This window comes from Pieris brassicae, chromosome 2 (assembly GCF_905147105.1).
Source record: "Pieris brassicae chromosome 2, ilPieBrab1.1, whole genome shotgun sequence".
Taxonomy (NCBI): domain Eukaryota; kingdom Metazoa; phylum Arthropoda; class Insecta; order Lepidoptera; family Pieridae; genus Pieris; species Pieris brassicae.
Genome location: NC_059666.1, coordinates 11,147,883 through 11,159,344, shown reverse-complemented (window position 1 = coordinate 11,159,344; position 11,462 = coordinate 11,147,883). Strand labels below are relative to the sequence as shown.

The window sequence follows — 11,462 nt, the reverse complement described above, 5'->3', positions numbered from 1 at the left end:
TAACAGTAAGATATATGTATTACATACGTTGATTAACCATATCCGTATATATCTCATTGTTGTGTCGTGAGTTGACTTCTTTACACGTGTTGTGGATACATCGAAGATGTTTTCAATAAAGTTTTCCTTTTTGTTAATAAGTACAAACGTGATAATGACTTGTAAGTATTCTCATTTACTTTTTTTTAAACACGACGATGTTTTTAATGTTGAAGGCTGCATCTCGTTTTATTAAAGGCTTTGAACTTTCAAACCAAACATGATAAAAGAAGCGAGTTCAGACGCGCAATTTATTTTCCCACAGATATGTGTTGTGATTTTTATAAGTACTTACTTTGAAATACTATAATTAAAATTGAATTGCTTTAAGTTGGAGAACAATCGCAACAATTTTTCCGTTCCGACTACGAGAAATACCTGCCAGAAACTGACAGCTTTTATAAAGTTCATGTGCTGCCAAAAACGTTCGATGGAGCGAAGGAGACTTGTGAAATAGAAGGAGCTGAATTATTTTATCCGGTAGATGAAGATGAGGCTAAGGCTATGATTACATATTGGAAAGAAAAACAATTTTATTCCACAATTTATATCGGCGTTTCCGCATCTTTGGTGTCTGACGTATATCAAACTATTCACGGTGAGTTCTCTGCAAATGATTTCTATAACATAATGTGCTTTAGATTGCGAACTACGTATATTTCTTATTACATTAATAAATATTTTTATATGAAAATTTATATTACGACTCAGTAATTAATAAAAGTTTTTATAACCCAAGGTGAGATACACAAAAATAATTTAGTTAAATATTGGCTTATGCCTTCACGAAGATTTTGATACAAACCTGTTTGAAAGGTCAAATACTCGTAATTTATATCGTAACGTATATTCGTATTACGAAGAAAATTTCACTTTGTAGACAACCACTAGGTTGCGCTACATTATAATACAATCTATAGCAGTAGTTAAATTACGATTTTAATTCAATGTGTTTTTAAAATGATCCTCAATCTATCTTTTATTTGTTACCGTTATTCCATTATTGTATATCGGCGACTTGAATGTGTGAATGAATCTGTGAACTTATGTTTTGATAATTAATCCATAACACATAGTAATATGTCCGACGTCTTCAGCGATAATAACGAAAATATCACTGCATGGAATGACAAGTTTCTTTATATTTACTAATTAATAAAATAGCATTAATCTGTAAGGTTTTTGTATTCAGAAATTTTATATAAATGAATATCATTTCTTCATTCGAGTGGTGTAAAACCAATCAACAATTCCATACCAAACATAATACTAACATAGTTATATAAATTTTCAAAATCTTCAAAGTAACAGTATTTTTAATCGTGTTCATAATTCTCTTTTACTGTTTTCGACCGTAATTCATTCAAAGATTTAATTTAATTTATCATTAAAACGGACGACAATTGACGAAAACTAGTTGAACTTTCCGTGTTAACATTATTCTAAAATACATATTTGATATAATTTATTCAACTCTTCGATTACTTATTAACTTTATCAATCAGGTGCTTCGATAGACCACGTTTACAATAAATGGGCCAAAGGTGAACCAAATAACAAGGGAGGCAACGAGCGTTGTGTGACTTTGCTAGACGACGCTACGCTGAACGATATAATGTGTGATACTACCAGAAGCTTTATTTGTAAGAAGAGAGCCAGCGCGATTCATTGGAACCTGCTCTGTGACTTACCCGATAAACGTAAGTTTTTAAATAGTTCTCAGTTTGCTCTCACTCTTTAGTCAAAATCCGCACAGTCGTATAGCCCAGTTACATATGTAGTTTCTTTCCTGATAGATCCACTAGTTGACTGAACTATAGGTAACATTTCTGATTCCTCCCAATCAGAAGATCCGTTTCTTGTAAACTCATGCGAGCTATTCAAAGAAGTAACGAAGGGGTTGTATGTAAGATAAATTATGTTTAAATTTTACTATCCAGATTACGAATATGTGGAACAATTAGGTAGATGTTACAAATTTCACACAAATCCAAAAAACTGGACGGAGGCATTCCGAGCCTGCAATGCCGAACAGGGCTACTTGGCTATTATAGACAGTCAGGCAGAAGCGGACCACCTCGTAAACATCACAAGGATGGCGAATAAAGAGGACGTGGAGGGCAGTTATCTTCGAGGTGCCATTCATTTAGGATTTGTTAAGAAGAATTCAGTGTGGCGCTCTATTATGGGTATGTTTTATAGACATTAAATGTTGTTTACATAATCATTTAATTGGAAATCGCAGAACAAGCACGAGCAATTAATAGGTTTTCTCCCCAAAGAGTCGGTCAGTCAAATAATTATTTCCAGGTCGGCCACTTAAAGCCCTCGGTTACAACACGTGGGGCACAAACCAACCTGACGGAGAAGATAGAGAGAACTGCGGCTCCATGTTCTTCAATGGCAAACTCAACGACATCGGATGCAATCAACAATGCTTTTTTATATGCGAAAGAGAGATACCGCTATTAGAAAACTCCATTAACTTAAGGTTTGGTGATTACGGTGATGTACAGTAATTATTAGTCAATTACTCGTTATTTGGTAATATTACACTTTCCGGTATACCAGCGGTCTTAGTTACATTCTATTTTAAACGAGTCAGCAAAAGGATAATTATAATTATTTTGATAAAGAGACCTTTTTAAACGTTGTTATTCTTTATCAAACAAACCAAAGCTTGAATATTATAAAACAAAAATATACTTGTTTCTTAAATAGTTATTTTATTCATCAAATAGAGCCTATGTTTCGGCTGGAAATGTAATTTTTGGCACGTAAACAACAAATGTCTATTTATCTAAGAATTACAAAATGTGATAGGAAATCTTTATATATGTACGAAACATTGACTTTTATTCCTTAACACACTTTTTGTGGCATGTCTGACCGCTATGTAAGAGCAAAGAGAAAAATAATTTGCAAAGCCATCTTGGACTTGTTGGCCCAAAGCACGCTGTTGAATGAAACTGCGAAACGGCTGCGAATGAATAGTAAAATAAATCTATAAAAAAATCAAAGAGTAATATAATTTATTATTATAACTTTTAATAACTCTCGAAAATTGAAAATTGAAACCTAAGAGAAAACTACTCCAAAATTTAGTGTAGATAAAAAGTTACTTGAATCGAGTAATCAATCACTATGTTATATATGAGTACATCACCCCTTCACTGATAAGTGATAACCTCTGTTCAGAGTAGTTCACCAATAATATATCCAACAATCATATTCAAAAAACAACTCCGACACAACGTTTTTATGTCTGTGTGTCTTACTTTATATTTGAATTGTATTTTTTTTAAAGAAAAACTTCTGAAAATATGAAGAGAAAAGAAAAAAGTCTGGGTTGTCAAAACTTGACTTGTATTGATTTGGCATATATGGATACTTGTACTCGATTATTTTAACCTTTCACAGCTCTGATTCGTCGATTTTCTATACAATTTCTATAGTTTATTTTAATTCGATCGATGTGTTGCTTACTTGAGCTTTAGTTCCATATACGCCCACGGAGCGCTGCTTAAATTCCCTAGAAAGGAAAATTTGATTTACGTATTGATCATATCTAGATTAAAAAATAGACATACTATTGAAAGCCAAGGGTGAGTGTCACTCAATATCAAGTGAGGTTTCAGCTCGTTTCCCCCTGTTTTTAAAAAAAAACCTCCCTTTCCGAAGTACATTTTCTAGAAAAATGCATGGCATTACTTTCTCATAAATAACAAGGGAAATTTTGTTTTAGGAAATGAATGGTGGAGTGGCTTTAAAATTCCTATCTATTAGGACATACCAAAGATGTAACAAAAGGCCGTGATGTAATAAAAGGCCGTGATGTTTTAGGGGCCTATTTAAATCAAATCTTATAATATATTTATTATCTACCGTTATTATCTAAGAGGTATATGACCTATGAACTATGATCATATAATATATTTTTAATGGACTGGGGTCAGACTTAGCTCTAAGTATCGAAAAAAAATTGTTGCATCCCACTCAGGAGTTTATCCCGAGACAACCTTAAACTACTACTACTTAAACTATAACATAAGTTGTCTTTTAAAAATATGGAACCGTGTTCAAAATGGTGAGACACGTCGGCGATTTATGGGCCTGAGATATACATACGGTTTCTAATACAACTTTCAAGTCAATTTACTAACTCCAACCTGTGTCGCCTTAGTTTCTAATTTTTTGATAGAATTTTATTCGAGGTTGTTTTGATATTATCAATTACTCGTATACATCAGACTAGTACTAAGTACCTACTGTTTATAAAAAAAAACATACTATACACCAATTAGATTATAGACAAACAACGATGTAAATCAGTGGTTTCCAACGTGGGTCCCACGCCCCACAGAGTGCAATTAGATTTTTAAGGGGGGCAATCGAAATCAGCTGGATATAACACAACGTGGAGACTTGAGACTGAAGCTAACCAAATTAGAACCTAATAGAAAATCTCTGTGCAGCCAGCATCAAGCGCATGAAACTCACTAATTTAATATAGAAATTTCTGTATCAAAATTATTTGTAATGTATAATTAATTATGTTTTGAAAATTTACTTATTGTTTCATTAACAACTTCCTTGTGATACAAACATATAATATACATTTCTTAAGTGAACAATATTTTTTTTAATATTAGGTCCTTACATATGAAAATGGCGTATTTCGTACTGGCCACTTTAATTACGATGTTCTCCTCTTTGGTAAGGAATTCCAAATTCAAATTTGTACAGCTATTTACTCATGTTTTTTTCTGTTTGCGTCACTCATTTTACAAAATGGAAAACTTCATAAGTATCGCATTATTTACGAGTACGAGTTCCGCCGTGGCACTAGTGCTGCGGAAACGACTCGAAGGGTGAATGATGTGTATGGCGGCCATGTTGCAAAAGAAAACACAGTTCGTTTTTGGTTCCAACGTTTTCGTTCTGGAAATTTCGACCTGCAGAACAAGCCCCGTGGACGGCCTGAGACCCAAGTTGATAATGAAGTATTGTAATAGTAAGGCTATTGTGGAAGCGGATCCATCGCAAACCATGTCCGAGTTAGCTGCAGGCTGCGGTGTTAGTGATAAAACTGTTTTAATTCACTTGAAGCAAATGGGGAAGATTAAAAAGCTTGAAAGGTGGGTACCTCACGAATTGACTGAAGCAAACCGGCAAACGCGCGTCGACTGCTGCCTTACATTACTGAACCGGCACAATAATGAAGGTATTTTAAACCGAATCATAACCTGTGATGAAAAATGGATTCTTTACGATAATCGGAAGCGCTCAGCGCAATGGTTGGATCCTGGCCAGCCAGCCAAATCCTGCCCCAAGCGAAAATTAACCCCAAAAAAGTTACTTGTAAGCGTTTGGTGGACTAGTGCCGGTATTGTTCATTGCAGTTTTCTCAAATCTGGCTAGACTATTACGGCTAATGTCTATTGTCAGCAATTGCAAACCATGATGGAAAAGCTAGCGGCTAAACAACCTAGGCTGGTCAATCGCTCCACGCCACTGCTACTTCACGACAACGCAAGACCACACACTGCACAACAGACGGCTACCAAATTAGAAGAGCTTCAATTGGAATGTCTAAGACATCCTCCGTACTCCCCGGACCTTGCTCCAACAGATTACCATTTTTTTCGAAATTTGGACAACTTCTTGCAAGGGAAAAAATTTAACTCTGATGGGGCAGTCCAAATCGCCTTCACAGATTTTATTGATTCCCGTCCGACTGGTTTTTTTAATAAAGGGATCAATGAACTACCTATGAGATGGCAAAATTGCATAGAAAACAATGGTTCATGCTTTGATTAATTAAATATATTATATTTAAAAATATTCGACTTTTTGTTCCTCCCATACAAAACGCCAATTTCCTACATCCTATGTTACATAGGGGCTTGGTGCTTTAGCAGCCAAGCAGGAATACCATTCGTAGACATATACATTCTGCGTCTACAAATCACAATGATGACGTCATGCTCTGAATCATGCTAATAATGTATTTCGACCATTAAGGATATATGTATACATCGTCTCGACATTAGCCACTGGGGCCTTCGGCCGGCCAGTTAGTTGTTTGACTGGTCTAGGTTCCACTTCTCACATTAATGTCATATAAAAATATATGTTATAATGAATATATGAAACTAAAAGTCTTACAAAACCAGCGTGACAATTCCACACGGACGAATTAGCTGGCACCAGCTTGCACTCTTATATAGCAGTAGTATTTACGAATATATATAACGTTACGGACCACCTGTAACTGTATATATACCTCATTGTTGTATCGTGAGTTCACTTCTTTACACGTGTTGTGGATACAGCGAAGATGTTTTCAATTAAGTTTTCGTTTTTGTTAATAAGTGCAAACGTGATAATTACTTGTAAGTATTCTAAGAATAAACTTTTTTTAATAAGACGCAGATGAGGTTTTTAATAGTGAAGTGTGTCTCGTTTTTACAAAGGCGTTTGAACTTAGCTTAAACCAAAACCTGATTAAAGGGGCGAGTTCAGACGCGAAATTATTTATATCTCCGAGATGTAATATTTTCATAAGTGTATACTTTAAAAACACAAAGTCATTTCAATTGTTTTAAGTTGGAGAACCACCAAAACAATTTTTCCGTCCCGACTACGAGAAATACATGCCAGAAACAGATAGTTTCTATAAAATTTACACGCAGCATAAAACTTTTGATGATGCGAAGGAGACTTGTGAATTAGACGGAGCAGAATTGTTTTATCCGGAAGATGAAGACGAGGCTAAGGCTGTGATATCTTACTGGCAGGAAACTCAAAGGTTCCACTGGATTATAATCGGCGTTCACGCACCGTTTGCTCCAGATGTTTTCGTAACGATTCATGGTGAGCCTTATTTGGTTAATTTTTTTTATTTATATTATTTAAAGTCACCCGCGAGTTCTTACATTTTTACATCAAAATTCTCTTGATTTATTAATATATAATATAACCACACACCGTTATGGCTAGGCTAGAATAGCTTTTTTTTATAAACCTGTTTAAAAGGTCGAATACTGTAGTATAATAGTAGTTTCGAGTGTGTTGTCGAGTTGAGTTGAATAAGAAAACAACAAATTGGTACAGCGACTACTCAACTCAGTTATAATTCGGTACAAATAGTTCTGCGTTTAATGGTAATATTTATTAAAGAGTGCTCTTCGACTACCGATCTCAGAAGAGACTCAAATCCTGCTGTATTTTCAGACCGCCGCGCCGTTATTAGGTACCTAATTTCTTATAAAATAAAATTTACATATTGAATAAATATAGTCTTATTCGTGATGTATGAATGATTTTTGGTGCATAATTTATCATTTGTATATATCGTTCAAATTCTTACCTAAGTTTGTTTATTACCTTTATCCGCAGGTGATTCGATAAACACTGTTTATAAAAAATGGGGTCAAGGTGAACCAAATAGTTTCCAGGTATTGAAGAAATGTGTTATTTTGCGGCATATTTTGAGCATTAGCGATGCTGTCTGCAATCATCTCTACCCCTTTATTTGTAAGAAACGAGCGAGCACGATTCGTTGGAATAGTCTATGTGATCTGCCAAATAGGAGTAAGTTTTAAAAGAGTTACTTTTTTTCAGTTGATGAAAGGAACGGTTACCGCCCAGACATATTATCGTTCTTTAACAAGTATGTGATCAACCCTGATAATAATTGCCTTCCAAAATATAATTATTTATATTTTTGTTCCCTGCAATATCTATCATGTGACGACGTGTGTGAGGTTAATTTTTATATAACAATTTTCACTGTTTGAACTGCCGCCGCTGCTTATGCATTGATCTGGCCTGACAATTTTATTACATGGCCATGTGAATTATTGTTATTTATTAATATGAAATGATGACCTATAACGTGAAAATTGTTTTCTCCCAATCGAAAGTTCTATTTTTTCAAATGTATATAAAAGATGGTTAAACTTTACTATCCAGGTTACAAATATGTGGAACAATTAGGTAGATGTTACAAATTTCACACAAATCCAAAAAACTGGACGGAGGCGTTCCGAGCCTGCAATGCCGAACAGGGCTACTTGGCTATTATAGACAGTCAGGCAGAAGCGGACCACCTCGTAAACATCACAAGGATGGCGAATAAAGAGGACGTGGAGGGCAGTTATCTTCGAGGTGCCATTCATTTAGGATTTGTTAAGAAGAATTCAGTGTGGCGCTCTATTATGGGTATGTTTAATAGAGATTAAATGAAAAAAATAATCATGTAATCGGTAATCTCAGAACAATACACTACGAGCAATAGGTTTTCTCTACAAAGAGTCGGTCAGTCAAAGTATTATTTCCAGGTCGGCCACTCAAAGCCCTGGGCTACAATATGTGGGGCACAAACCAACCTGACGGAGGAGATAGAGAGAACTGCGGCTCCATGTTCTTCAATGGCAAACTCAACGACATCGGATGCAATCAACAATGCTTTTTTATATGCGAAAGAGAGATACCGCTATTAGAAAACTCCATTAACTTAAGGTTTGGTGATTACGGTGTTGTACAGTAATTATTAGTCAATTACTCGTTATTTGGTAATATTACACTTTCCGGTATACCAGCGGTCTTAGTTACATTCTATTTTAAACGAGTCAGCAAAAGGATAATTATAATTCTTTTGATAAAGAGACCTTTTTAAACGTTTTTATTCTTTATCAAACAAACCAAATCTTGAATATTATGAAACACATGCAGATTAATTATACATTTTCGTCATGTTAAAAATGAATATGCCTCTGTATATAAGATAATTGTATGCAAAATATTATTTCGAGCATTGACTTTTATTTGTTAAGACACATTGTAGCGGGTTGGGCGGACGTCAGAGCGGAAAGGATAATTAATCGCGACGCCATCGTGAACTCTTACTCCAACGCTTCATATGCAAGATTAAGCGCGAACTATGACACCGCATGTCATGTTTGTATTCAGATCACTAGAAAGAAAAACTAAATGTTACACAATAAAAGGATATTTAGGTAAAATAAGATGCAGTAGCCCCCACACTAGGAATCCCCACTTTTGACATTTTAACTGTATTTAGAAATAATTGCTACATTTTCTACGTAATTTATAATTAAACAATTTTTGCTCAATAATAATACTTTCTGTATCAGCATAGGACACGTTGATAAGATGTTGTTTAAGATTTTTAGTGAATGTATGTATGTAAATTGTGTTTTGAAATGTTGGTAAAAATTTGGTTTTAAGAAAGTGGTTAAAGATGAAAGAAAAGGAAGAAAAAGGGTTGGGCGAAGAAAGTGCGTTTTGTGGGTTGCATGAAGGTTTGCATTGTGTATGTTTCCAAAAAAGTCTGCATATTGCTATTGAGTATAATTGTCTAACAGTTAAAAGTTTCCTATAGAGTATAGAGTATCTTAAATATAGCACGTTGGGTGGGCGCTCAACTCCATACCGATATGCAGTAAGATAATATCGACTGGCATAATGTAGTATACACTATATTGATTGCATGTGGATCGAAGGGTTTTATAAGGCGTCTTAAAACGTTTATAAGTTCGCGAACTCGGGAAAGGAGGTAGTTTATTTGAGGGCCCCAACAAAGTCTTGAATCAATAATTAATCCCAGGGATTCACAGGAAACCTCATCTAGTTGACTGCTATACCCATTAACACAAACCTTGCTTGCTTTCTATTGGATACATAGGACTGAAAGCAGCGGAGGGGATGTCTACGAATTCCTAGTCTTTATAATTTTAGGAGTAGAAGTGACCATGTCGAAAGCTTTAGCTAGCTAAATATGATCTACATCAAGAAAAAACACCGATACATCTGTCCTTCAACTAATTTGAAATTTATTATCTCAACTAATACAGCAGTCGTATGTTCTGTAGATTTATTATGTCTGAAATCAAATTGATTATTTTTCCTAGTAATTCAGTAATCTAATGTTAATGACTTCTTGGTAATCTGTAATTTCGGGTTGGCAGGAGAGAAATGGGACAATAAACACAAACTAACTGTATTTATAGGTAAACAAGTATACTTATGAACGTCAACAGAAGAACTGGCAAGAAATTCTCCGCCACTTCTTTTGATCGCTGAGTTTTGAATCATATAATTGCTTGAAGCAAATCAATCACAAGGATTAGGATCATTTAAATATTCGTAAAATTTATATTTGATAATAGTTGGACATTTCAATTTTATTCCTGATTTATAGACGGATATGATATTAGCAATTTTCCAGGATTCAGGGAAGATACCTGCTGTACTAAGATTGTAGATATAAGAAATTGATGCAGTAAGGATGTTTTTAATGAGAACCACGCGGTTAATTATCATCATTAACCGACAGAATTAGGCTAAAGAGAGCTTAGTTTTTTATAATTTCTCGCTCGTCACAGAGAAGGAATATAAAATAATTTTATTTACCTGTAATTGATAATCAAAGGTTTGGTTCAGTTTGATTTGCCTTAGACAATTTTCCAGAAGCTAATTTATTACATACCGAACATGTAATAGCCGTATATTGTATACGGCGTATATTATATCGAGAGATTTTTAAGGGTTCTCCTATAGATCAAGAAGTTCAGTAGAATTGGATTTAGTTGGGTTTGAGTGGCATATATTTTTGATAGATTTCCATATTCTTACCAGTATCTTTATTCTTAAGGATGTTAACAGCATGTTGTAAATTGTTGAGATTTTTACCGAAGCGTTGTTAGGTTGTTTTGTTGATTAAATATGTAGATAACCTCTTCGGCTACCACAGCGTAGCAACCGGAGTTATGCATGGCTTTCTAATACTTTTAGAATTTCGTTTATATATTTATATAGACTTTTGAATTGGTATTAATTGAATTCGAAATTGTACTTGTGAAATCATTAACCGTTCATTTATATTTTTGATATTATAGAATGAATAATAAAAGACAATCATTCACTTGGGATGGGCAAACGGCTAAACGTGGCGAATGTGATCTAATGTGTGCATGATCTAGACAAGTGGTAGGTAATAAATGTCCTTACATAAGACCGCAGACGTTCACTAACTCAAGAAATGTGTGAGTTGTGTGATCCTCGGTCGTCTCCTTAATGTCGATATTAAGGTTCACAATCAACCCCAAGGATAAAAGTTGTACCCGAAAGAACGGTTCGGTGGCCGTCGATACGCAATCTTATAAGTCCTGAGTACATACCTCGTTACAATATCTTCTTACCAGGAAGAAGGGCACACAATATTATCAGCCATAAGGATTTGGAGAAATTCTATTAGTTTGGGTACAAAGAGAGACCTAAAAGGTTGTAGCGCCACTGATTTATTTTATTTTATAGTCTATTCAACAATCATATTTAAATTATTGATACGTAATGACGTTTCTTTGTATATAAAGATTAATTCGACACACACCGTG

At 34.6% G+C, this 11,462-nt stretch overlaps 2 protein-coding genes across 3 annotated transcripts; both read left to right on the top strand.

Moving 5' to 3' along the window:
• Nucleotides 1–4,608, top strand: LOC123720194 (macrophage mannose receptor 1-like). Of its 2 annotated transcripts, XM_045676729.1 has the most exons (6): nucleotides 1–161; nucleotides 371–637; nucleotides 1,545–1,739; nucleotides 1,980–2,228; nucleotides 2,350–2,530; nucleotides 3,785–4,608. In XM_045676729.1, exons 1-6 carry the CDS (start codon nucleotides 107–109, stop codon nucleotides 3,789–3,791), a joined length of 954 nt encoding a protein of 317 aa, XP_045532685.1. In that variant the 5' UTR covers nucleotides 1–106; the 3' UTR covers nucleotides 3,792–4,608. The 2 variants fall into 2 exon arrangements, with proteins under 2 accessions (XP_045532685.1, XP_045532684.1); XM_045676728.1 differs by lacking the exon at nucleotides 3,785–4,608 and having other exon boundaries at nucleotides 2,350–3,778.
• Nucleotides 4,609–6,041: 1,433 nt separating this feature from the next.
• Nucleotides 6,042–9,151, top strand: LOC123720797 (macrophage mannose receptor 1-like). Its single transcript, XM_045677558.1, has 5 exons — nucleotides 6,042–6,434; nucleotides 6,649–6,915; nucleotides 7,441–7,635; nucleotides 8,017–8,265; nucleotides 8,385–9,151. The coding sequence occupies exons 1-5, from the start codon at nucleotides 6,380–6,382 to the stop codon at nucleotides 8,591–8,593; spliced, it is 975 nt and encodes a 324-aa protein (XP_045533514.1). The 5' UTR covers nucleotides 6,042–6,379; the 3' UTR covers nucleotides 8,594–9,151.
• Nucleotides 9,152–11,462: the final 2,311 nt, after the last annotated feature.

Excerpts from the sequence above, each read along its gene's own strand:
- LOC123720194 (XM_045676728.1), top strand. The coding sequence starts at position 107 with ATGTTTTCAATAAAGTTTTCCTTTTTGTTAATAAGTACAAACGTGATA. Across the intron at positions 638-1,544 it reads CGTATATCAAACTATTCACG|GTGCTTCGATAGACCACGTT; the intron begins GTGAGTTCTCTG and ends TTTATCAATCAG. Across the intron at positions 1,740-1,979 it reads CTGTGACTTACCCGATAAAC|ATTACGAATATGTGGAACAA; the intron begins GTAAGTTTTTAA and ends TTTACTATCCAG.
- LOC123720797 (XM_045677558.1), top strand. The coding sequence starts at position 6,380 with ATGTTTTCAATTAAGTTTTCGTTTTTGTTAATAAGTGCAAACGTGATA. Across the intron at positions 6,916-7,440 it reads TGTTTTCGTAACGATTCATG|GTGATTCGATAAACACTGTT; the intron begins GTGAGCCTTATT and ends CTTTATCCGCAG. Across the intron at positions 8,266-8,384 it reads AGTGTGGCGCTCTATTATGG|GTCGGCCACTCAAAGCCCTG; the intron begins GTATGTTTAATA and ends TATTATTTCCAG.